Source organism: Corapipo altera, unplaced genomic scaffold, assembly GCF_003945725.1.
Source record: "Corapipo altera isolate COAL_440 unplaced genomic scaffold, ASM394572v1 76, whole genome shotgun sequence".
Taxonomy (NCBI): domain Eukaryota; kingdom Metazoa; phylum Chordata; class Aves; order Passeriformes; family Pipridae; genus Corapipo; species Corapipo altera.
In genome coordinates, this window is record NW_020884964.1 from 373,072 (window position 1) to 399,153 (window position 26,082).

General features: G+C 49.8%; 2 protein-coding genes across 5 annotated transcripts in view; both read left to right on the forward strand.

Annotated features, from left to right (window-relative positions):
- The window catches only part of SLC8A1 (solute carrier family 8 member A1), a 128,027-nt gene extending 107,110 nt beyond the window's left edge, over positions 1-20,917 (forward strand). For all 4 annotated transcript variants that reach the window (XM_027664586.1, XM_027664587.1, XM_027664584.1 and 1 more), the window contains 3 exons: positions 121-220; positions 5,182-5,457; positions 8,037-20,917. In XM_027664586.1, coding sequence (XP_027520387.1) covers positions 121-220; positions 5,182-5,457; positions 8,037-8,413 — 753 coding nt within the window. In that variant the 3' untranslated portion in view covers positions 8,414-20,917. The remainder of the gene's footprint in view (positions 1-120; positions 221-5,181; positions 5,458-8,036) is intronic.
- A 1,721-nt stretch (positions 20,918-22,638) lies between these two features.
- Positions 22,639-25,753, forward strand: GINS1 (GINS complex subunit 1). Its single transcript, XM_027664588.1, has 7 exons — positions 22,639-22,718; positions 22,796-22,860; positions 22,945-23,040; positions 23,380-23,470; positions 23,967-24,083; positions 24,932-25,006; positions 25,272-25,753. Exons 1-7 carry the CDS (start codon positions 22,644-22,646, stop codon positions 25,338-25,340), a joined length of 588 nt encoding a protein of 195 aa, XP_027520389.1. The 5' UTR covers positions 22,639-22,643; the 3' UTR covers positions 25,341-25,753.
- Positions 25,754-26,082: the final 329 nt, after the last annotated feature.

Below are 26,082 nucleotides of genomic sequence, written 5' to 3' on the forward strand. Positions count from 1 at the left end.
TTAAAATCTGCTAAGCTTTTTCTATAAATACATGGCTGTAAGCACCAGTGTGAGTGGGTTTTAGCCCAGTATCTCTAGCCTGATAGTCCCTAATTCTCTCCTCTGCATCTCTATCCACAGAACACAGTGGACAAGCTCATTAAGAAGACAAACCTGGCCCTGGTGGTTGGCACAAACAGCTGGAGGGAGCAGTTTATTGAGGCTATTACTGTCAGCGCGGGTGAGTTTGGACCACAGCTCCAGGTGAATTACAATCAGCCTTGCTCACGTCTCGGCTTGGCTGCATCAGTAATACAGGCTGTAGAGGAGCAGCAGGAGGCAGAACAGGCAACAGAGTTATTTACAGTATCTGCATAAATAAGGCAGCTGATTAAATCCTTGTCTTATGTGTAGGAAACCTGATGCATTATGTGTGTCTGTAGTGCTGGACAGAGCAACACTCTGGCTGTCACCAGACAGCAGAGGGGAAAAGCAAGTTCAGTGGGAGAGATTTGGGAGATGAACTCAGTGTTGAAATTCGGACAGGCACAGATGATGTTGGTGCCAGGCAGCAGTGCTCCCCGTCCCTGGTTCTCCCTGTACCGCTGCACTGAGGGCAGCGCAGTACTGAGGGTGCCAAGCCCTGAAGACAGTGACTCTCTGAGAGCCAAAATTTACCTTTGACACCCTCTGCTTTCAGGAACTCCTGCTGCTCCAGCCACCTGTGGCTGGAGGTTTATGGCTCAGCATCCCAATAACTGCAGCAACATGTAGTAGCTGTGGTTGGGTCTGATTATATCTGATCATATCTTCCCTCCCTTGGAGAATTGTCTTTCCCTCAGAAATGCCCTGTTGTACAGTTCTCGCAGGTGCCAGTGCCATGTTTACCAGTATGCCCAGTACAGGATATATTATTGTTCCCACATCTGTGGAAGATGAGAGAAAGAAGATCTCCTGCAGATGTTGTTTTAACAGACGGAGAGACGATAACTCACTAACTGGATGTTACAACCTCCCAGCCCAGCCTGGGCTCTGTGTGCACACATTAGGGCAAAATCAACCAGTTTAAATTAAATCTCTGGGGAAGGCAGTTAGAGCTCATCTAGCTAATTGTGCATTGAAATGCATGGGGGAGCACTCACATTTCCAAACTCGAACTCAACTATACAAGGTAATGTCTGCCCAGCATAGAGTAATTAAAAGTGATGGCAGTCCCATTTAACCTCTGCCTCTGAAAACAAGGACAGGACATTGTGCAGCAGCTATCTCTTCAAATTGCGATCCCTTCTGTTGTAGCATAGTTTTTCTCAGAGCCTCCAGGCAAGAGCCTCCCATTATTTTGGATACAGCCTGAACATATCATGCAAGACAATCCTTGCTGCAGGTTTTCTAGCTAACATGGCTAAACTAATCTATGCTAGAACCAATTATTTAATTGCATCCCATATTAAGGCAAAGCTAATCACTGATGCTTGGATCCTGTTTCTGTGACACATGTAAAGACTACAGTTATATGAAAGCCCTGTTACCACCATGTCTTGAATATATAGTCATGATCAATGCTGACAGGATGATTAACAAACATATATATTTTGGTGGACATTAACTGTGCCTTGCAGTTGGGAAACAGTAGGTTGTCTCTGAGTTCTGGACATACCCAGGCTTTAGCTCCTCAACCTTTCTGCCAGGCAAGTTAAAATGCCTTAGACACTGGAGGCTGAGTTTGAGGTTTTTTCCTGCAGCTCACCATGGAGAGCGGGTGAAAGTCACACGTTCCCACTTCAAAATGTAACATCCCAGCTGAGAAAAGAAACATTAAAACCCCATTTCCCACCCAATGTGCAACTTACAGCAGTGTTTGCAGGGAGGCTGGGCAGTGGAGCAGCAGGTTAAGCCTGTGGAAGGGCAGTGCAGGTGCAGGCACGGCTATGCCACACCATGCCGTGCCATTCCACACTGTCCATGAGCCTCTCACCCATAGCTCCTTTAGTGTGTACCCAACAGCTGTAAAGTTTCTTCCACAGCAAAAACATCCTGGGGTTTGTGAGTCTGTTCCTGAATGCACCCCTGGGTCACCATCCAACATCACTCTGCGTTTCAAGTCACTCTTCAAAAGGGAGCTGCTCAACATAATGATGGGCAGATGTGGATGAGTGTTATGGCAGTAGCACTCATGTTCATTTTTCAATCTGTTTCATCATCTCTGTAAAGATTTAGGTCCATAACAGCCCTGCTGCCATGCAGCTTGGCAGGGGATTAAAATACCTGCTGCAAAATTATAGCACAGCACAGTGTATCCTGCCACTATCAGCCTTTGTGCATTGAGGAAAAACATGGGCCCATGTAGGCTTTCCAGGCTGGAAAACTTCACGACTAGGCACAGGAATAGGTACTTATATCTGCCAAAATAATAACACCGTGCTGATGATTAGCTACTGCTTTTGTCATAGTGAGTTTGAAGCTTTAAAGCCAAGCAATGCATAATTTTTCATCAAGTTACAGTAGAGACATCAGCAAAAGTGCTTTGAAGACAAGCAATGTCTGCAAAGCTGCACCCCTACAAGATGCTGAGTAGAACTTTTCCCTGGCTGGTCATGGCTTTAATTAGCCAAACATTGTAAACCTCCAAAGACGATGTCCATTTGGCCTCCACTTTCCCAGGAAGGATGCCATGTCTTGTTTCCCTGGTTGACTTTTCACCTTTGTGATGAGGCAGAAAGCAGTTGTTGTGAGCAGCAGCAGAGCAAGCAGCTCACCAGCACCTTCTCCCATTAACTCTGTTGTTGTGGCACAGAGCCACCATTTGAACACGGGGTTAGTTGATACCCCGTTGGTACACAGCATACAAGCAAGACCATTTTATTCACCCCATGGGAGGCTTTATACATTTTGTTATTCCATCAGAGATCCACATTGTGGAGGAAGATGTGAAAGGAGGAATGTTCACCCTGCCCAGCATTATGTGTGTAATATAATATAGGGCAGGTAAAAGCAACACGATCTCATTCAGAATGCTGGCCTGATTCGCACTGGGAGCTGCTGGGAGAAGCTGCTTTTCCCAGGCACAGAGCCAATATCCCCTTAAACCCTTGGGACCTTGTCCCCTCGCCCACTGTAGTGGAGCAGAGCAGAGGCTCAGGTTTCACTGGGTGCTCTTGGCTACTCCGGATCTTGGCCCCTTTTCTCTGCTATCCTGAGGTGTCCTCCCTGGAAGCAGAGCCAGACTCACTCAGGCTGTCTGATGGGGATGGACCATATATTGAATCCTTCCATTGGTAAGGAGCTCCTTCCAACAGCCATGCAGGGAGATCTGTTAGTCCACATCCTTGGTGGGGAAAAAAAAGTATCAAAGACAATAAAATATCACCAAACAGAGTGCAATGGATGCCTTTAACACAATTTTCAGTGGCCTTGGAATCCCTGACGTTCATGACGTAAAAATGCATCCTTGTGCCTTAAGGGAAACAGGAAAGCTCCCCCTGACTTAGTTGGAAGAGCGTCACCTCCCCTCCATGTCTGGGAGTGGTTCCAGTTGAGAGCAGGAGAGGTTTTTGTCTATCCCACCACACTGGCATTGTGCACTGTGCCCTGTGCCAGGCTGGGGACACTCCACATTTGCCATGCAGGCTGCCCAGAGGACAGGCTGCCCAGCAGGCTCACGAGATGGCTCAGAAGAGCTGCAGGAGTCAGGCAGGAGGTCACCAGCCCCAATGGGCTCACTGGCAAGGTCAGCCCCACACAGTGCAGGCTCCATGGATGCCAGCTGGTTTTGGAGAGACAGGTGAGTTGCCAATGCCGGGAGCAGGGAAGGGAGAAACCAAGATACCTGCCTGGACCAACACCCTATGGTCCTGCCAAGACCAACAGGATGAAGATGTGCTGGGCCAGTGTAAGGGGAAAGGGCCAAGAAACCAGGGGAGGGGGCAAGGACAGTCCAATGTCTGCTGAACTCCTTCCCTGTGACCCACAGGAGGGCTTTTGGACAAGAGCCTGCCTGCACATCCAGGGGCCATGGCTGTGAATGTGTAACTCCCTGAGAGCCTTTGGGGACATGCAGCAGCATTCCCCCACAGGGTCAAGAGCCCCTGGGACATCAGGCAAGGATGGGCATGAGGACTCATCCCCGACTCCTCATCCATACTGGAGACCAGGTCTTGCAGGTGCCACGGGGATCACAGCCACGAGCAGGGGTGCGTTGGGAGGGGCTGAGTGCCCAGCACAGCACGAGGAGAGGCAGGGTCTGACCCACACAATGTGCCTGGTGAGCAGAGGTGGAGCCATGACTGCTGGCAGGCTCACACTGGGAAAATGACCCCTGCAAGGCATTGACAACAGATTGGTAAAAAGTGAAACGCTGACATGGATCAGGGACAGAAAATAAAAAGAAGAAGGAAAGTGCATTTTTGCTGTGACAGATGATGCCCCATAACTGGCTCATGACCTGGGGTGCTTGACAACTACCTGGAAAGGAGTGCAAATGGGAAAGTGCTTTTTTGTGCACTGGGAGTGCCTACTGACCTGGGTCAGACCAGACATAGAGGAATGAGCAGACATTATAGGGCCTCCTTATAGGGAGGCATGTGAAAGGGCAGGGAAATGCAACAGGGAAGGACAGTCAGCAGTGATGGGCTAGGGAGGTTCTAGGGCAGGCAAAAATCCATGGCTGGATCCCAGTTTACAGAAAAGGTAAGGTGAAGAACCAGAGCTAGCAGCTCATCAACCACCAAAACCAGCTGGCATTGGTGAAAGCAGATCAAAAGGTTCTTCCTTAGGGGAGTCTCCATGAGGCACATGTTGCTTTCAGTGGTTTCACCTGCCCCAGTCAGCTCCAGCCGGCATGAGGTCGGTTATTTCTCACATCTTCTGGGGAAAGGGCTCTTGAGCACAGACTGAGGCCTAGGAAGCATCTGATGGTTAAACTCAGGCAGAGGTGCTGGCATGAGGCTCTGCATTTTCTGAAATGCAGGTGGTTTTTTTAAACCACTGCCTTTGCAGGGAGTCTCTCTGTGCTGTGGGAAGGGGCATGGAAAGGCCATCGAGCCCCTCTGATGGTTGCCCAGAAAATAAGATACTTGAAAGTCAAAGCTTTCTAGGGTCCAAATCCTGAGAGACAGCATTTTGTAGGCTGCAGTATGCACAGGAGCTTTGCCCAACCTCCCCCAGAGTGGGCAAGTCTAATCAGGCACTGCTGGTTTTCTCCAGGGGAAGATGACGATGACGATGAATGTGGGGAGGAGAAGCTACCCTCCTGCTTTGACTATGTGATGCACTTTCTGACCGTCTTCTGGAAGGTCCTTTTTGCCTTCGTGCCCCCGACAGACTACTGGAATGGCTGGGCCTGCTTTGTTGTCTCCATCCTCATGATCGGCCTCCTGACAGCTTTCATTGGCGACCTGGCATCCCACTTTGGCTGCACCATCGGCCTGAAGGACTCGGTCACCGCCGTCGTATTTGTCGCACTGGGGACATCGGTGCCAGGTAAGGACAACCACGGGGTTTGTTGTAAAGGCCCACCTCTGCCCCGTCCGGGTCTGGGTTTGGGCTGGGAAAACTGTGCTCTGCAGGACCCTGAAGGACAGATTTGAGGTATGTGTGGAAATTGTTTTTCAGCCTCAGATGAGCCAGGATAGAACCAGGATGTGGGTTCAGTCCCATGGAAAGTATTTCAAGGACCTTCATCTTGCAAAGACTGTGAAGTACCTATTTCTGTGGGCAGCCTGCGTGGCATCCACTTTCAGAGTAGGAAGTTGGTCTTTGATTCAAATGCTGCTGGTGTTGACAGTCCTGCACTTTCTTTTTACGCATCTGCTGCTTTAACCTTGATCCTGGATGATTTAAGTGCTAGTCCATACCCAGAGTGCACTGCCCAGCACAGACACCTTTGTGTGAGACCACGTTCAGATGGATCAAGGTGAGGTTGCTGAGCTGGGGGAGCTGCTTGAAATGCAACTCGTGAAGCCCCTAGAAAGGGCCCCACAAATATTTGGCGTGGTGTCTGATCAAATGGGCACTCAGACTCAGAAGGGAGCAGAGATTGAGGACTGACCAGGGAGAGGAAAAACCACAAGTTTCCATGCCTACACGCCACTCCCAGTGCACTCTGACTTGCTGCAACCCGGCCTCCTTTTCCGCTGGCTCAGCAAAGGGCCTTACGTAGGGATGAATTGGTGCACTGGGGAGGATGGTTCCAGTGGCACAGTTGCTCTGGGAATTCCCATGTCAGCTTGTGTGAGAAAGCCTATGCCTTCCACTCACCTTCTTCCATGGGCTGTGCTGGCCAGGCAGAGCCTTGTTCCTGGACTAGGGGCTCTAACCCAACCCACCCCCCCCCCCCCCTCATATTGGTCACACCTTCCCTCACCACCTTCAAACTTCCACTTACCACCACTCAGATGCTCAGAGATCCTGAAATTGTCCTAATGTTATCAAAGGCAAAAAGAAGAAGCAGCATAACCAAAAGGAAGAACAGATTTGGAGCAAGGAACCCAAATCTGAGAAGATTTGAGAAGAAGGAGCGTTTTTTAGACCTCTGGCAGTAGAGCTTTTAGGCAGGAGGTTTGCAGGGCTGCTTCACACCTTTGACAGTGAAAAATCTTCCCTCTTGCTTTTGTCGACAAAAGGTGGCATTTAAGAAGTTCTTTTTAGAATACATTCAGCTACTCTTGTTTCAACTGGCTCCCAGACCTCTTGTGTTAGCTGAGTGCTAGTTGGGCTCCTCCACACCTGCTTTCTGGGAGACAGGCAGGCATCAGAGGGGTGTGCAGTAAAAACAAGACTGACAGGGACCTTCCCTACGTTGAAAACACTGCTCAGGCTTGTGGAAGTGCATGTAGTTTTTTCCACACTCTGCCTGGCACTGGCAGTGTGTCCCATTCCTTCTCCCACACTGGCAGCTGGAGAGCCACAGAGGCATCAGTACTGCCCCACAACTCCGTTATTGCACCATGACCAAGGCTGAGAACCAAGGGAAATAGCTTTTCCTTTCCTTAGCAACCAGGTGCATTTCCATGGCAGCTGTGGTTTTTTATCTAAATAAAGCAGCCTTTTGATTTCTTTGCTGCAAATGAACCCTCTCTCTGTGCTTATATGTATCCACATATGTTACATGGAATGAGATCTTTGTGCCAAACTGCACTTGGCCATCTCACCTTGGAGCCCCACTGGGAAGGAGTGGAAGGAAAATTCTGTAGAATTAAAAACATATGAAATTTGACCTCACTGTTTTCTTTTTCTGAGCCACACTCGGCTGCCTGTACCCAAGGTGATCTGGGAGTGCAGCTATGTCAGAGACTCATCTTCTCTTTGTTAACTGAGAGCACTCACCTGGAGGCTAGTCCCTCCTGCTGCTGCCTCCTCCTGCAGATCCAGAGTGGGTTTGGATGTAAAATCAGCACTTCCCTGTGGTGCAGAGCAACGTCATGCTGGTCTGCTTGACACAAGGGTTTCCATGTAAAAGGTCAGCCAAGTTTTATCACTGGTATTAAAGCCAGTGGAGCACCTGGGCAAGCATGCACCATTCTACATGGTTTTTCTTCCCAAGGGGTGAAAGACGACCTCTGGCTTACCAAAGTGTCGAGGTCACTGGTCACAGTGAGGCAAAAGATATCAGAAAGACAAAGCAAACTCAGAAATACAAAAAAAACTTCAGGGGACCTGAAGGATAGATACAAACCACTGTAGCTCCACAAAACTTTTCCAACCTTTCCAGTTTTTTTGCAAGTGAACAAATTAGTGGATGTGGGAGAAGAGGCCAGTGCAGTGTAGTGTTGTCTCTTGCTTGAAGAACTGCAGGACATCTGAGGCCATACTGGGGGAAGCCCCCTATTTCTGAACATTGAGATTTCCCTCCTGTGCATTTCTGGACCCTGATTGTCACTCTGGCTCTGGCCAGTTGTGCTTTTCCTCAGGAGTGCCCACAGAATGGGCTGTACCCTATCCCCTTACCCATTATCTTCTTTCCCCAGGTATTGCCATTGACATTTGTCCCCAGGCTGCCTGCTGCTCTCCCTCCTTACCTGGATGTTTCCTGAGGGTTTCTCTCTTCCTTTCCTTTGCAGACACGTTTGCCAGCAAAGTAGCAGCAACACAGGACCAGTATGCAGACGCCTCCATCGGGAATGTCACCGGGAGCAATGCTGTGAACGTTTTCCTGGGAATTGGGGTAGCCTGGTCCATCGCAGCCATCTACCACGCGGCGCACGGACAAGCCTTCCAAGTCTCACCTGGCACGCTGGCCTTCTCCGTCACCCTCTTCACCATTTTTGCTTTTATCAGTGTGGGCGTGCTGCTCTACCGGCGGAGACCCGAGATTGGAGGTGAGCTGGGCGGGCCGCGGACTTCCAAGCTGCTCACATCTTCACTCTTTATCCTCCTCTGGCTCTTGTACATATTCTTCTCATCTCTGGAAGCCTACTGCCACATAAAGGGCTTCTAAAGGGACAATAAGAGATAGTAAATATGTGTATATCTATATATATCTATATAGAGTGATATATAGGTATAGATATAGATATAATGCTGTGTATAATGAACAGAGAAAAAGAATAAAAGAGATTTGCCATGTTCACACACCTGCTGATGGAAAGCGGCTTTGGAGCATCCTTTGAACTAGGCAGGACCCCAAAGCCAGCAGGATCCCTCCCCAGGCAGTGGCCCAAGCCAGGAGCCAGGCAGCAGGGCCCTTTCTGCGACTCTACCAACAGGAGCAGCTGATGGCCACCGAGCCCCTTTCCACCACTGACTCCCACCCGCCAGCCACCTGGGAAGATGGATATGAAGGTGACCGGGGTGCGCCGGTATGAGGAAGGCCAGGGTAGCTGGTGAGAAACAGAGCAGTGGGCAAGGGAAGGAGAGGAAAGCAAGGGTTCTGATCTCCAACCGCCATCCACCTGCCTTCGCCACTCGGGAACATCCCCTCTGGCCCTGTTGGAGAGAAGCAAGAGACCAAACTGAAGGCAAAGGGGAAACTGGGAGCTTTCTAAGGATAGAACACAAACCGTTTTCGTCATTGATTTGGGGTTGGTTTTTTTGTTTTGTTTTGGCGTGTGTACAACTAGCATTTCCCACCCACATGCCCCTCACCTTTCCCTCTCCATGCTTTGGGGATGCACAGCCGCAACCCCGTGTCCAGTGTCCTAAGCTGAGGCTGCGTGGGGCGGCGGGGGCTTCCCTCCCGCTTCCTCCGCCTCCTCGGGCATGCTGTCGTGGTACTTGTAACATTTGCATGAATGAAATGAAATCTATCTGTATATAGCAACCTATAGCGATAGTCCTTCCAACCATGTGGGTTGAGCATTGCAGATACAAGTGTTTTTCTTTTCACTGGGTTTTATTTATTTTTAGTTAGTTTGGTTTTGCCATAGGGTTTTTTGCTTGTTTGTTTGTTTCCTCTTAGCAGGGGGTAAAAGGATGGAAAGCTGTCCCCACTTATTGCTTGTTGCATGGGTCCGTGAGAAGCAATAACAGCCACACAGATGTAGGTTTTGAGGGGAGGAAAACCCACACCCCAGAGACTGGAGACTCTGTCTACTGTGTAGCTGGGGTCCTCTGACATGCTGAAGCCAGTGTGAAGGCTTCCACTATCCACACAAGGTTTTACACAAGGTCCCAGGGAGCCCGAGTGGGATGAGCAGTCCAAGGGGGACCAAGAGTGGCTGACTCCCAGCATCTCCCATGCTTCTGCCTTTATAGTCGGTGGCTGCCTCAAAACCCCTTGGTCCCCTGCTATTCCCTGTATTCCCAGAGGTCTGGTGACAGCCCCTGTTTCTGAGTGTTAAGCCATCAGGATCAGTCTCCAAAGCTGGTCCTTTCCCACAGCCATTTGGAGACAGAGTAATTCAACATAAGGGCTGAAGGGCCATAAAGAGATCTCCCATTCTGCTGCTGAGTGCAGCCAGGAAGCATCCCCTATAGGAAAAGGCCAAACTTTGCACTCTCCGAATCCGAAATTACTGGGGAGGATGAGACAGGGAGGTGTAACTCAGCATCACCCCCCATGCTAGTAGTGCAGGTTGGGGTAGAGAGCCGAGCCAGGGAAGTGTGGGTGTAGAGCTCCCCAGGGCACAGCAGAAAGGAGACATTGTGCACTGGTGTTGAGAGATGTCTTCTTACCCTATGCCCTTTGCCAGGCTTCCTCACATTGCGGCCAGGCAAACTCCCAGCTTGCATGTCCGTGGTGAGCTCTTCCCATTCAGCTGAAAACCATGTCTGATGCTTGTACCATAACCAGCTGGCTGGGGGTATTTGTACTCATTTTGAACTATCTGTGGAAATTTTAATGAATCTGCTGTAAGATTTTCTCTAGGAATATGAAGTTGTGGGGGTTTTTTTCTCGAGCCTTTTTTTTCACTTTTGGTTGGGTTAGGGGTTTTTCTTTTTGTTTTTCATTGTTTGGGGGAAAGAATCAAACACAGGTGCAGGTTGTTCAGGTTTATGATTACCTTTATGTACAATGATTTCATTTTCATCTGTTTGGCTTCATTTTTTTAGTTTGTGTGTATTGCCCACCACTATAGGCAGTGAGCCCACTAATTGTGATGATCCTTATCAATGGTACACAATGCACAGAGAAATAAAGTTTGTAATGATTCCTGATGGACCCAGTACTGCTCCTGCATATTCTCTATGGAAAACCCTTCTCTCCCCTCCAGTTGTTTTCCCCTTCGTACGCATCTCTCCTTTACTCATTGGTTTGCCTTCACCATGTTTCTGCCACTGACAGGAGTAGTGGTGCTTTGCACACCCTCTCCTGCCCCATCTCACACCTTTCCTCCTGTTCCATCTCCATGGTGCCTCAGGCTCGGTATGCTGCCATACAGCTGGGGCTCACAGCCCACTCCACCCTCAGGGGGATGCAGGAAACCACCTAGGGACAAAGCTGCAGTGCAACCCACCCTTCTGGGTTCAGATGTTACTCCTGTGCTGGGTCCCTAGTCAGTGCTGGCTTGCCCTAGGCTTGAGGACAGCCATGCCTGTGCCCCCAGGGTACTTAGCAGCTCTTTCTGTTTGTGTTACATGGAGCTGCTCATGCTGTTGCTACAGCCTCACAGTGACTTGCTCTAGGTTAAGCCACAAGCTAATTATAACGGAGGATGCATTACCAGGGCAGGGTGCATGGGTGCCAAAGCAGATCTGAGACACCCCGTGAGGTCACCAAGTACATCGGGAGGCTGGGCTGCTCTCAACAGCTGCTTGACTGTGCCCCTGTCCAGGTGCCATGGGCCATTTCAGACCCAGCTCAGCCAGCACTGAGGAAGAGAAAAGTCTCCACATGCCCAGGGATGTTGCTCCTCCCTGTGTTTCAGGCAGCCTCTGTTGAGTTGTCCCCAAATAAACCCTCCCCGTGATGCCTGGGAGGTCCTGCTCTGACAGCTGAACTCAAACACCAGCTCAACCCAGGTCTGGAGATGGGTCCCAGGCAAGCACTGCCTTCATCCAGTGGGGCTCTCCTTGAGCCTCCTGGTGGGGTGTGTGCTCCCAGGGTCCTGCCCATGCTCCTGCCTGTCTGCCAAGCAAGGTCAGGATGGAGCCACACAGCCAGTCAGGATGGCACCAACAGCAGTGTCTGACTGTCAAACTCCAGGATAGAAACATGCCACCAGGCAAAAAGAGAAAGGGTAGGATGTGGCTGATTTTATTGCAGCATGACTCTGTCTGTAGAGGCCCAGAGGCACTAGAATTCCCACTTGCCAATGCAAGGGGATGTGTGGCAGAGCAAGTAACTAACACACCCTGGCAGCCAAAGCATCTAACATGATCCCTGTGCTGCTCTCAGACGAATCTGACCCTTCCCCACACCCTATGCTGCTTTTGGCCAGCCATGCTGCCGTTTCATTCTCCCTGTGGGTGCTCAGCACCCTCCCGGATGAGTGTGAGTCAAACTCCTACACTCCCCAGGCCAGCAGCGAGCATGGCCAGTCACGTTTATGTGCTTTTCACAGGCAGTGGATTGTGAAAGCAAAGCAGCTCTTCTGACCCAGTAATTGCTTCTATTGAAAGGTGATGTTGGTATTTTGCTCTCATCATTTGCTTCTTCAGAATGAATTGTAGTCACTAAAGTAATTATCAAGCCAAATGGGACTTGTGTAGCCACTCAGGTTAACAGACAGTAAATAACTGTTTGCTCACAGAGCTTTCCAAAGGAAATGATGGAGCAGTGCTTGCTTAGGGCAAGGCTTAAATCACAGGGTAAACACCAGCCCTGTTTATGCAATTACTCCCTGCCAGCTGTGTGCTTTTTGGCATCTTCAACGAGGTTATGCACAGCGTGATGTGTGTGTGCCCAGCGCTCATGGAGGAGTCGTGGGTGAGCAGCAAGGGGAAGGACCGCTCCACTGAGCCCCAGACACCTGTCAGTGTTCCCAAGGGTGCCATGCCTGCTCTTCTGCACCAGCCCTGTCTTTAAACCATACTCTCCGAAGGCAAAAGCAAACTGCCTTCCTCCAGAAGGCACCTGCATTGCTGGGAGGCAGCAGGAGGAAGCACAGTCCCCAGCTCAGGCACGTCTTGCTGTTGTGCCTGCCTGCCTGCCCGGTGGGCCACAACTCAGCTCCCTGGGTCCCCTGTCTCATGCCAGTGTTCTCCCATCTCCTCCTCATTCCTGCCAGCCTCCCCACCTTCCCTCACAAGGGAAGGACATGGAGCATCTCTGATAAAGGCCTGGGTTCAGAAATGTTGCCAGAAACAGCAGTTTAAACTCTTGGCCTCCATCCATCTACCTGCCTTGTTTGCTCTCACTGCCTTTCATCACCCCACTAGCCAAAAGCAAACTTTTCCACAGAAAAGGATGTAGCACGGTGCAAAGTACGTTCAGAGGCAGACCCCCAAATAACTCCACAGGCCACTGCAAAGCGCTTGGGGGCAAGCAGAAGGAACACACCAGAGACAGCCCTAAGCATCTTGGAAAAACCACATTCCCAGCTCTTCAGGGGTCAGCAGGAGTGGAGGCAAATCCCAGCCACAAACTGGAAACATGAAAAAAGTGCAAAAAAAAAAAAATCAGCAGTGTCACATGGCTGAGCCCACCCGAACTGCTACCTGTGCCAGGGCAGCACAGGAACTGCTCCCTCCAGAGATGTGAATCCCTCATCTCCAAACAAGGTGCCTGTCCATGTGTCACCCCTTTCCAGGCAGCCTGTGGTGCCCCTGGGATGAGGGACGATCACAAGAGTCATTTGTGCATCTTCTTCCCCGCTCTCATCGCTTCCTTAAACGACAAAAGGGAGAGGGGAGGCCTTGAGCCCGCTCTGGTCACGAGTCTGGCTGCTGTCTGTAAACTCATCACGCTATTTCTGCTATGGGCAGGGACTGGAGAACCAGAGCCTGTATGTTATTGTTACAGCTATTTTTAAATGCTTGGGTAAGAGTCAAGTGCAACAGTATTGGTGGCCATATTCATAACTCAGGAGGAGACTCAGCTACATTCCTGGAGGGACAGAGCTGGGCATAGCCAGAAAGCAATGGAGAGAGAGAAAAGAGGGAAAACTTAATGCTGGATGGTGTCATTCCAGGAGAAAGCCTTGAATTATTTTCTGTAGGCTTTGGCACTCAAGCCCATCTGGGGAAGCACGTTTGCAGAGCACCAGGGACCTTTCTGGCCTCTTTGAGTGTGCAATGACCAACTACTATGATGCTTATACACACGAGTTGCCCAGCTGTAGAAAAGCCTGTTTATCTTGTAAAAAAATTGACTTGCATAGGAAAGCATCCAGAGACATCTGTATTCTTGCAAAAAGCACCAGGGGACAATAAATATAGTGAGATTCCTCACCTTTTATGGACTTGAGCCTTTCTGCTTTTGGAACTAGAGGTGCCAAGAGCCTCTCACCAGCCAGCAACACCCCTCACACAGAGGGAAGGGACGCTGCAAGGGAAAGGGATCTGTCTGGCCAAACAGGAGCTGTTATCAGCAAAGACAGAAGCTTGCTGCTACTAGAAGGATTTTCTGCCTGTGGTATGCCCCTGAGAGCATTCAAGAAGTCTCTATAGGCTCTTGCTGTCCCTCTGGAGCATCTCAAGAACAACCAGCCCTGCCCTCTGAGGCCCAGTGTCCCCAGGTGGTTTATCACCCTCTCCTGCAAGCTCTGCACCCTCCCTTGGCTCCTTCCCCTTCCCAAATGAAGTTATGGATGCCAGGCTGTGGCTCCCTTCACTGGAAGTGTGGAAGAGGGCACTGGGGTGCAGACTGTTCCAAAAGCAGGTGCTGTGAAGCACTGCTGAGCGTGTTGCGGTGCCCAGCGTTGGAGGGTACAGGGAGGATAGAAGTGCTGTGGGGTCCCACACAGATCTGGAAACCTCGTTTTAGGCACCGCCACAGCATGTCCCTCTGCCCCGGCTACCATGGGTATGGACATGCATCTTGATTTCTGCACAGATACAGCACAGCCTTTAGCTTTTTTGGCTGCCTGTGGGCACCAACCCCAGACAGTACTTTTATCTATTTGATTCAAAACAGCCCTTGGCCTGTTGCACTTCACTAGAAAAGCTTTCTGCCCCTCCCAGCACGCAGCCTCACTCCAGTTCAGGTAGCAGTGGTGACCATTTGTGATGCTCCAGGAGCACATACCACCTGATGCTGGGGTCCACCAGCATCTGCCTTGAGCCATTTCAAGGTCCCAAAATGTCTGTCTGTACACAGTGATAATCCAGCCTGGCCTTGCTCTGTGCTTGCCTCCCCTGTAGAGTCTCTTCACATGCCATCTTCTTCCAGGCTCCCTGCAGAGAAGCAGTCTCTGTCCCTCCTGCCCCACAACTGGGGGCTTCCTGTGGTGAGACAAGTCTCCTTTCTCACTGGAACAAACAACAACACTTGTTAGCTCGGGCTTGCTGTCTGTGTTTCAGGACAAAGATTAACCATCCCATGTGGTGGACTTAAGCCCCTAAAAACCAAGGAGAGGCAAAGCTCAGTGTGCTGAGCCCCTCCTGCTCATCACCCAGGCAGTGTTACAGCCAGTACCCACAGGCACAGTTTCTATTGTGCCACTGTCCTTCACTCATGAATCTGTGGAAGATTAAACATTTTTTGCTGAATTTCCACCGTTGTCAAGTCCTACAGATGCTCCAGCTCCACCCCCCAACCCAACCCTGCCTCTACATTCCAGAACAAACTAATTGCTTTGACTGGAGTTTCAAGACTTTCCTGCCCCTGCTTAAAATGGGCACAGCTTAAGTAGAGCAAATTGCAATGGCTTGGGATGTTTATCCACTCTTAGAGCTCCTAAACCCTTGCAGGACACAGAAGACTGGCACAGAGCTCTCTCCCTGCACCTCCTGACCTCTTTGTTGAGGTGGGATCTATTTCCTCTCCTTTACTTCTGACTCAGAAGAGACTCTTTACAGATGACAGCAGAGTGAGACCTGCATACAGTTCAACCTTGTTGCTCTGTTTTCTTTACAGAAATTCCCATAGCAGTCCATGGCACTGTCATCTCCAGAAGTATGTGCCCCTCTACCCCAGCCCACAGGCTCCTCACTTACAGAAATTTGAGATTCTGGCAGATGAGCTTCTTTGCAGAGATACTTCAAAATGAGGAGAGTTTCTGAGTCACTGTAAAATTGCTGTGCTGGTACAGGATAGATTGCATCCTGGTGGTGCAAATGTGTCCCAGGTTGCTATCAAGCTTATTTGGGAACATTAATGAAAGCATTTGCAAACTAGTGGCTTTGTGACTCCCAGGGATGTAGCGAACTGTGCAACTGGATTTCCCCTTGCTCTGTGTAATGCTGAGATGTTTCCCTTGCCTCTTGCCTTCAGCTATAGCCCTGTACATTGCCCTGGCCTTTCCTTGCAATAAGAGCTGTCATTAGGTACCCCTTGGCTGAACTCCCCCTGTACAAATGAGAATGAACTGATGCCTGTTGTGTCTTCATTCGTTTGCCCCATGTTGCTTCCTTCATCTTCCGAGCTCTTGAGAAAAACATGCTCATGCAGGGAGCCTTGCAGGAGATCTGCTTGTCTTGCTCTTAATCAGGAAGTATGCACTTCTTTCAGCAGCTCAAGAGAGCAATAGATGGCAATAATACCTCTTACATTACAGTCACTATGTTAGCAAGGAAGAAAATGTTATTTATTTTTTAGCTGACAACATTTGTCCTACTTCTTTTTTTCCATAATGCATTAAGCATTAGGAGGCACAGCTCTGCACGTAGTCCAGCTCTCAAGACTACCTGTCGAGGACATTGTTCAGCAATCCAGCACAGTTTTATTTGTGGATGAAGGGCAGAAGTTGGTGAATTCTCCTACAATTCCTAGCTGGAAGAACACAGACATGCTAGCAAAACCCACAAAATGCAGGGTTTGGTAAATTGCAGCCCTCTATATCCCAGGTCTCTGTGCCAAGGAGACCTGGCATGAGGTTGCAAAATCCAAACCATGAACTTCCTGAAGACCACTCAGCAGTGATGGGCATCTTTACACCTACTGCTGTCCCTCAGCTACTTGGAGAGGTCTCTGGTATACCTGGTGTTCACCAGGTGTGAACATCACCGCTAATAAAGAGAGAAGAGGACACGGAGGATACCACATTCTACCTACCTACCACCCCAAAAACAAGCCCCTGGGATATTCCCTGCAAAAAGCAGTCAGACTGCCAGGAGCAAAGCAGTCACCAGGAAACGTCACACATCTCAAAGGCAGCAGGTTCCCCACGGTGCTCTCTCTCTGCTGCTCCCCACATCACTGCCATGAGGGAAGAGCCACTCACAGCCCAGCACCCTGCAGGCAGAGCCAGAGGAGAGACCTGAGCTCCCCATGCTTGTTCATGGGAGCATCAGCCCTGGTTTCAGCCAGGGAGGCCTGCAGGGAGTGGCCATGATAGTTTGAAGGAAAGCGAAATGAGATGGGAATTAGTAAAAAAATTACAGTAGTGGTAATTTAGTTTCATTACTGATTTTCTGCATTAATGAAGAGGCCCAATTATCTCAATGCTTGAGTGACCACTCCAGTTCTCAAAAGTCATTTCTGCACACTTGAACAACTGCTCCTTCTTCTAGTGTAAAAATCAGGCTATTGTTGTGAGCCTGGAGAGAACATGGAAACACATCTTTCCTGGCAGAGATGCAATCCATGTCAGAAGCTTCTTCCACTGTCCCACTCAGGAGTGGAGGGACACTCAGGCAGGGAGCTGGCAGCTGCCTGCACAGCCTGTCCCAGGGTTGCTGGATGCTCCCCATGGTTGAGGCAGCAAGGATCCCCTGGAACAGCAGGATGCAAGAAAGAAAGAGCTCAAAATGGCTCTCTGGGCCTAAGAAGTGAGAGGAACAGCTGGTGGCTGGATGCATCCCATGAGGCAAGGCAGGCAGCAGGCAAGTGGCCCTGCAGCACAGGTGACTCCCCCCAACAGGCACCACATGCCAGGGTGGAGACGGCACTGCCAAGGCAAGTTGTCTTCTGGTATTTTGGATGTGCTGGAGCACATCAACGACGTGCTCCAGATATAATGGCTCTAGTTTTCCTGCTCCCCTCTGACAGCCACCACTGTCCCCCTGCTCAGCAGCCTGAGGGGAGCTCCCCATCATCCCAGGAGCAGCACGGGGGAGGCAGGCGGGGAGGAGGCTGCAACCACCCTTCCTGACGCACCCAAAGCACCAGTCAGCCCAGCCACAGTCATCCTGTGTTACCCATCATCCTGTGTGTCCTCCACCTCACAGCCACAGGGCACCCTAGGGCAGGCAGACATCTTGTGCAAACCTTGACAGACAGAGAGAGGGGGGGGGGGGAGGAGACCTCTGACAGCCCAACTGTCCCCCTGGTCCCCCCACCAGGGACAGGGCAGGCAGATCCCAGCTGGACAGAGCCAAATTTTTTCAAAGCAGGGCTGAAAGGAGAGTTTGCAGAAGAACTGGTTTGCCTGGTGACAGGAACCAGAGCACTGGTCATAAATTCAACTCCTCCTTCCCTCTGCCACCTGTGCTGTGCTTGGTGCCACGAGCTAACACTGCCCCAGCAATGCAGAGCCCCTGTGCTGGTGGGTCAAAGCTGGGTCACCCCTGGGCTCAGCAGCTGGAGCCTCCCAATCTCTCTGTCTCTGTCATAGTTCCTCACAAATTCAATGGCACAATGCAGCTACACTATATGAAAAGCCATAATATTTGTTGGTATGACTCTTTTATTACTGTCGATTTATATATATATTTGTTGATAAAAGAAGTCATCTTGGGAGACACTTCTAGTCTACTGGGAAATAATTGTCCAATGTTGTATATTCTGTACATGCTGTATAAACAAAGCGAAACATTTAAATCTAAGTGTTTGATGGACTCGGTGGCATGTGCTGCAGGGGGAGATTGGGACCAGGCAAGCCCCCTTCTTGGGCCACCATGGCTCAGGCTTGGGGTTCCTGGCAGAGTCACCATCCTGCTGGGGTCCTACAGACAGTATGGGGCAGGATCTGGCCACGGTGCAAGGGCGAAGCCTGCAGCTGCCTCGGTGCTTTTTCCCATGCAAAGGTGAAAGGAGGCAACTCTGCGAGTGGAAGCTGCCGCACTTGAGCTCCCTCCTGGGGCACAGCACAGGACCGGGGAACGGCTTGGTTTGTCAGGAACTCTCAGCACAGCGAGCCTGGTGTCACCCACCTGCTCCCCAGTTCTCCTGCCCAGGGAGGACACCCTTCAGCCACCACCCAGCACGACATCTCTAAGCCTTAGGGGTCAGAGAGAGACAATTCCCCATGGGAAGATGGCTGGTGATGGCAGAGACTGGCTCCGAGCATCCGGCTCCTCCAACTCCTTCCCACGCTAATCCCGTGCCACGGCGCCAGCCACCCTCCCTGGTGTGTTTTACAGCAGCCACGAGCTGTGATCTTCTAACCTGACACACGCTGTTAGAAAACCTGTTTCATATTTTCCGTGGTATCAATCTACAACTTTTGAAATTATTGGACACAGTCGTGGTAGCCTAAAAGTTGTGCTGAGCTCATATATTTTTATATTTGTGGTGTTTTCCTATTAATAGAGAGTAGTGAACCAGTAACCCTATAGCTGAAAGTGATCTATTCAAAATAAATATATGACTGCAGAAAATATTTGTAAAAATAATTTATTTGAAATATTCTGCCAAAGATAGCTCTCTAATGATCTGTAAAATGTCGTTTCTCTCTTTTTGCTCTGAATGTCATTGTGAAAGGACCTTTCTCCCCACATCTTTTGAAGTTGTTTTTTTTTTGTATCTTTAAGGGCAAAGAAATATGCCAATGATTTTTTTACTAGAGCAGTAAATAGAGTAGTAGGGAGGAACAAGACAACTTTGTAAAGGTGATAAAAAGGATCCGTAACAATCACGCTGAAAATCCGGTTTCTCCCCTAGTTACTCTGGCTGACAGATGGGTTTTGAAGCCCGGGACAGTTGTCCAGCAGGAAGGTCTTGGCTGCTGCTGCTGTGGCTGCTGTGTAGACTGCCTGAAGGAGAGAAATCTCTCAAGAATCCATTTGCAGGCTTGGGGCATTTGGATTCCCTCATATCCAAACTCCAGTTTCTTCATTATGTATGGGCTTTATATCCTTATTGGCCCTCAATAGGCCTTGTGGCACATGGGGAACCCTCACCCAAGGCTTCAGACTGACAAAGTCTGGCCCCTTCCAAAACCATTCCCACAACACACCTGGCATCTGCCAGCAGCCCTGAACCAGTGGCAGAAGTAATCCTGCTGATGCCCAGATCTGTCCCCTTCCTCACATGGGGATGGGACAAGGGAGACCCAGTCACCAAGGGACATGACACCTTAGCAAGAGGATCCGTCCCTGCAGGTATCCAGTTACAACAGGGGCATGTACAGCCCTTCACCAGGGAGAAGCTGCCTAGATCAGTCTTTTCAGAAATTACTAATTTTTTTTTTATTATAGAGAAAAATCTTCTTTCCCTTCTTCATTTCTTCCTTTTGAAAGAACTTTTCGATACTAGAAAAAGCCTTCATTATCTTATGTGATCCCCAAGTCTGTTGCAGTGGAAATACATCCTCAGCCACATTAGGTACCACCATATCAAAGAGATTTTTGGCTCAGATTTTTTTTGTTTCTGAGCAGATTTACAGTTTCTTGAATGTCTTGGTCACAAAGGTCTGGAGGAATTAGCTGGTAATAAAGGAATGAAAGGCCTGTTCCAGTGAATGTGTAATTCAACTTCTGACTCCCCAAAGGTCAGGCACGTGTGTAAGTGCTTTATTGGGCAGGTGCCCAGAATCAGAGATGGGAAAAGCAGTTTCCAAGCCATGGGGTGCATATGGGTGTGATGGGAGCACTGCTGTCCATCAGGTGTGGGTGGCACACTCTGCAGCAGTGGGATCCACGTGCCAGTGAATCTTTGTTCCTCTGTGCAAGGAACTCTCTGAATCCGGGGTTGTGCAGCTGCTGCATCACGGGGAAATGCGAGCAAGCCAGGGAAGACAATAGTGAGAAGAATTGGGTTTCTGATCACTGTGCATTTTGTTAATTAGTGAATTCAAATAGTTTTATTTTTACCAAAAACAGATAATCTTTATTCCAGTAAAGACAACTGTTGACTTGAGATATATATATAAATATATATATAATTTGAATGGTTTATATCCTGTTGCTCTAACTACATAAAATGGAAACATGTTGCAAGTTGTGTCATTCCAATGTACAAAATAAATTACTTTTCCCTGCATGCTGCCTGGGTATGTTGTGATTTGAATTAAGAGTTATATTTGAATTGCCTTATTCAAGAGGTTGTATGTTACCTAACTGGGGAATGACCTGGCACTGTTCATCACATTACATTTGTACTTGATGCTGTGTTATGTCAAATTCAGATGAGTTGTCTGTCATCTATGTATTTCGTGGGAGACCTTTTATCTTGTTAAACTGTGATATGTAAACCTTCATTGCCTGAAATAGTCACAGTTGTATAAATCAGTGTCTTCAGCTGTTTTCCTAATTTTATCACAATTCCTAACACAAAATATAGATGTTTGTAAATTCTCCATTCATTTTGTCTATTTTTATGCATGAGGGTTTTTTTAATCTGGCAAAGCAGTAAGATAAGGCGGCTTCCCCAGAATTTTTCAATCAAGACTCAGTTACATTTTTATCCCTCGGCAAGAGGCAACAACCAATTTTCAGCAGCTACAATTGGAATGAGGGATGTCTGTTTATTGCTATTATTTTCCTGGCTCAGATGGGCCATTATCACTGCAGAACACAATGATTAATGACAAGCCAAACATGATGCTTCTGCAGTGACAGCGCTCTGGGGACCAGGCACTCCACAGCACCTTCTTCAGGCCCTACACCTCTGCTGTGCCACAGGCTGGGTGGGAAGGGAGAGGGTGGGTGCCCCTGCCACAGTCAGACAACCCAGAGGAGAGAGAGAGGAGATGCTGCTTACTAATCCTAGCTCCAGGATGCTTTTCCTCCTTACAAAAACCCCAAGACCATGCCATCTGCCATCCTGCATGACATCCCAGCCACAAAGCTGCCCCTTGTCCATTCATTTGCCCCACAGCTGCAGCACATTGCTGAAGACCAACATCCCATCCTGATATTGTGTCGAGCAAAATTCCCCACCATGGCTGCTCCTACAGCATCTGCTGAAGACACACAGGGGTGTTTTTCCTAGCTTTGGTTTCCAGTCGTGGGATCACATTACTCCATGGCTGGCTAACAGCAATGTGCTCCCCATCTAGGCACTGGTATACCCCATACAGCTCAGATCCTTTGGAAAACATGCTTCTTGAAGGAAGCAGCACCATGTAGACACAAACCTGTTCCAGTGCTGGCACAAGGACAAGATGACCCAATACCCCCTGCAGCAAGGGTCACTAGTTCTGCTGTGTCACCCCTCCTGTCCCCCACCACACAAAACTGGCTACAGCACAGCCAGGAAACAGGTCTGTTTGGGAAACAAACGCCCAGGAGTCCATCTCCAGCTTGCAGGTGACTGGAGCATTTCTGGACATTTTAAACCCATGCCTAAAATCCCAAATGAAACAGTTGTTGAGATCATTAAAACACTCTTGTCAGAGCCAGAACACAGTCCCTGGTCTGTTGTGCAGGTGCCACATCATCGTAAACACAAGCAGCATAAATGTCTCAGGCACACAAAGCACACCGAGGTGTCTCAGCCCTGGTGTGAAAGCCTCAGTTTTGACTGTAGTCGCACAACAGTGCTGCACAAAACACTGCTCAGTTTTTACGTCTAGTAACCATAAGAAACACATGGTCGGAGAAATAAATTACTGGAGCAGGATACGCCATGGTCCTGGATTATTGAATCCCTTCAAGGGTTTTGAGTGTTAAAAAATTTCCTGTCCCATCCAGAAACGCAGCCCTTTTTTTTTTTTTCTTTTATTTGTGGCATGTTTCAGGTTGAAGGACACCGCTGTCAAAAGCACTGGGAAGGGCTGGGGTGGTGCGGGTAGGAGGTTGCCAAAGGCAGCCAGACAGTGCCTTAACCACTCGAGGTCTCTCAAAGTGACCCCAAGGGTGCGCTGTCGCCCAAAGAGCGCCGAGACCGGGCAACTCAGCGCAGCGAACGGCGGTGGGCGGGAGCCGCCGGAGGCCACGCCCTCCAAGGAGGCCCCCATTGGCCCCACGCCGCCCCGCGCCGCCCCGCCGACGGCCCCCATTGGCCCCGCACTGCCCCGCGCGGCCCCGCCGGCGGCTCCCATTGGCTGCAGTTCCCGCGGGATTCCGGCGCGCGCGGCTTCGGGATGGCGGGAGAGCGGGTCATGGAGCTGGTGCGGGAACTGCACCGCGCCACCGGCGGGCACCTCCCGCCATTCCGGGTGAGCAGAGACGGGGCGACTGGGAACGCCGGGAGCGGGAGGGGCCCCGCTCTCGCTGACTGTGTCCCGTGTTGCAGACGGAGGGGCTGCGGCAGGCGCTGGAGGAGATGCGGGCGCTGTACGAGCGGAACCAGGCGGATGTGTGAGTGTTGGCGCGTCCCGCAGAGCCCGGGAGTTGCCCCCCTCTGGCCTTATCCTCCTCATCGTCCTCTTCCTCGTCCTCCAGGTCCGAAGCGAAGTCGGGGCGGACGGACCTAATTTTCCTCATCCGGTTCCGGCACTGCTGCCTGCTCCGGAACCAGCGCTGCCTCCTGGCCTACCTGTGAGTGCGGGGGCGGCCGTCGGTGCCGCGGGGAATCGGTTCACCCCCGCCGGTACAGGGTCCCTCGGGACAGGGTGTTGGGACTCGGCCCGGGCAGGTGGTTCCTCCGCGAGGTGCGGGACTGGTTCTCCTTGTGTTCATTGCCGGTACCAACAAAGAGAAGGCCCTGCTTCCCTCTGCTCTTTAAGAGTTTTCATTATGAATAGGCCAGATATCACAGGTGGAATGACCCAAGTGTTTGCTCTCTGCTCTGAGGGCAGACTGGGGCATCATCGTTGCCTGGGGATGTTGCCAGCACTCACCTTAAAGATGCTGGGTTTGCCCCGTTTCTTCCCCCAGGTACGACCGGCTGCTGCGGATCCGAGCGCTGAGGTGGGAGTATGGCAGTGTCCTGCCAAACACCATCCAGTTCCACATGTCAGCTGAGGAAGTGAGTCAGCCTTGTTTTAAACTCTTCCTCCCTTTCCACTTACTCCTCCTCTTCCCCCCACTATAAACATGATGCTTAACGTGCCTTTCTGTAAATACTTATTTGTTAATTCATTGTCTATGGGTACAACCCCAAATGGGCACTGAGTGCACTTTTTGATGCACTTTTAAGGATCAGGTGATCTCCATTAGATCAGACTCACAGAGAGACCAACAGAACTAGGTCCATATGTGCTGCTCTCAAATGTCATCTCTAGACCAAAGTACAGAGCTGCTGACATTAGCAGCATCTGTCCTACCCTGAATCCAGATTGCTCTGCCTCAAGGGTGGTTTTTCCTTTTTAGAAGAGCTTGTATTCGTTCACCTTTGGCTGTCAGGAGCATGCTTGGGAACAGTGGTCTGACAACACAAATAAACTACATCTCATTCATCAGGGACCTGTCTTTCAGCATTAGCTGTTTGGCTTTGACTGAGGGATCACTGTTACTGCCCACAGGTGGAGTGGTTCAATCGGTACAAAAAGTCTCTGGCTACCTACATGAGGTCAGTAGGAGGAGAGGAGGGGCTGGACCTTACACAGGACATAAAACCTCCTAAAAGCCTGTACATTGAAGTAAGTGCAAGATCTGTGGTTTCTGTCTGTGAACAAACATTTACCCGACCATCTGTTTTAGAGAACTTTATCCCCATCCCAAGTCAGTTCATTAAGCAAAGCCTCTGAGAGCACCAAAGCTTCTACAGGCTTCTGGATTTTACTCTGCCAGCGTTTTACTCCTACTGAGGGCACAATGTATGGTCAAAGATGATATTTCTAGTCTGTAGGGCATTTGTGATGGGGTGAGTTATCCAGTGAGAAGTTTCTGCAGCTTTTTGCAGAAACTTAACCAACTCTCAGATCAACTAGAAACCATGTTCCCACGTTAAGGACTGTTACCTAGGGGGCTTTGTTGTTTTTTTTTAAATGGACTCTTATAGATGAGACTATAAATTGCTTTACACAATTGATACAACAAAGCAAGAGCACGTGAGAAATCACAGTCAGTAGCTGAAGTGCTCTGTTCTGATATTCTCTTCTAAAAAACATGTAGTGACAATAAACCTGCTCCTTAAGCACATTCACTGTTAAAACAGATTGACATTTTCTGGTATGTTTGTGAGGAGGGGAGGGTCACCAGTCCCTATCTCTTATGCTCCTCTTCCTCAAGTTTCTGGAGAGACTGGGCTTTTGTTCCAGGCAGAGACAGGAAGAGAACGTCAAGGTGGAGCCCACAGACCATGGGCACTGATCCATGGGATCAGTTCAGTTCTGCATTTCTAGGTCTGCTCTGTACTGAGACTCCCTCAGGCAGGGAGCAGTGTGTCCATTCTCACAGTCCTGGGGCACGTGTTGCAAGCCAGCAGTGATGTTTAGTGTTTCTATGGGAGATGGGGTGATTTGGGAGCTGTGTTTCTGCTTTGCAGGTGCGGTGTTTAAGAGACCATGGAGAATTTGAGATTGATGATGGGACTACCATCCTGTTGAAGAAGAACAGCCAGGTACCCATGACAAGAATGTCATCCATTCTCTTCCTTCTCTTTCACTCCCATAACATCCCCCTGCTTATCCCAGCTTTGCAGCATGTCACAATTCCTACACACACAGCTCCCTGCACATGCTGCAGGCTGTCTGCATGGCCCAGACTGCAGCTCTGCCTGGTCTGGTACCATGATGCAGTGGGTATATAGCACAAAGAACAGAGCTGGCTGTGTGGAGCAAGAAATCCAACAAATTCAAGGAAAGTTCTCCTGTGTTTCTGTGCAGCACTTTTTACCCCGCTGGAAATGCGAGCAGTTAATCAGACAAGGAGTCCTGGAGCACATTCTCTCCTAAGTGTGGAGGACAAGAGGGACAACTCTTGCTTGGTGTCCTGCCCACAATGGGGACTGAACTGTAGTGTGTGCAGCACTTCAGACACCTCAGTGTTTCTGCAGTGGCACCCTGCCACTCCTCCCTACAGCCTTTGGTGCCTTACCTGAAGATCAGCCCTATATTATGCAAACGACATTGGCCATCGCTCTGGGAGGAAACGGTGCATACTGGTAATGTAGTGATCCTGGGAATCCGGGGGGTAGGAAGTGGGGAGTGGGGCATTATCCAAGCCCCAGAGCTACAACTGGCATTTGTAAATGCATTTTTGTTTGGAGTGATTGTTCACGTGGGAGTAAGACACCAACTGGCTGGGCTCTGGAAGCCAGGAAAGCTCCGTGGTTGCAAAATAAAGAACTGCTTCAGCCTTCACTGTAGTGATTTTTAAGAGTTAATGTTGTGTTCATTAAGCACTCTGATCTGGGTCCCTAGTCAAACCTGTCCTGACCCTGCAGCATGATGGTTATTTAAGTGTCTCAGTGGAACTGTTCCTCCAAGTATCAGAAAAAGCTGTGCAAGCTTCTTTCCAGGATTAGACAAGAAGCCGTGTCTCCCATCAGAGACCTATAAATGTTGTTTCTTGAGGTGCTGTATGAATGAGCACTGCAGTCTGGGCTTCTCCCAGCACACCTGGGCTTCCCCAAGCACTGGTCTGGCAAGGCCTAGGGACTGTTTGGTGTAGGGGTGGGAAAGGGAGCAGAGGGTT

Coding starts and splice junctions, on each gene's coding strand:
- GINS1 (XM_027664588.1), top strand. CDS start 22,644: ATGGCGGGAGAGCGGGTCATGGAGCTGGTGCGGGAACTGCACCGCGCC. Junction 22,719..22,795: donor GGCACCTCCCGCCATTCCGG/GTGAGCAGAGAC, acceptor CCCGTGTTGCAG/ACGGAGGGGCTGCGGCAGGC. Junction 24,084..24,931: donor CTAAAAGCCTGTACATTGAA/GTAAGTGCAAGA, acceptor TCTGCTTTGCAG/GTGCGGTGTTTAAGAGACCA.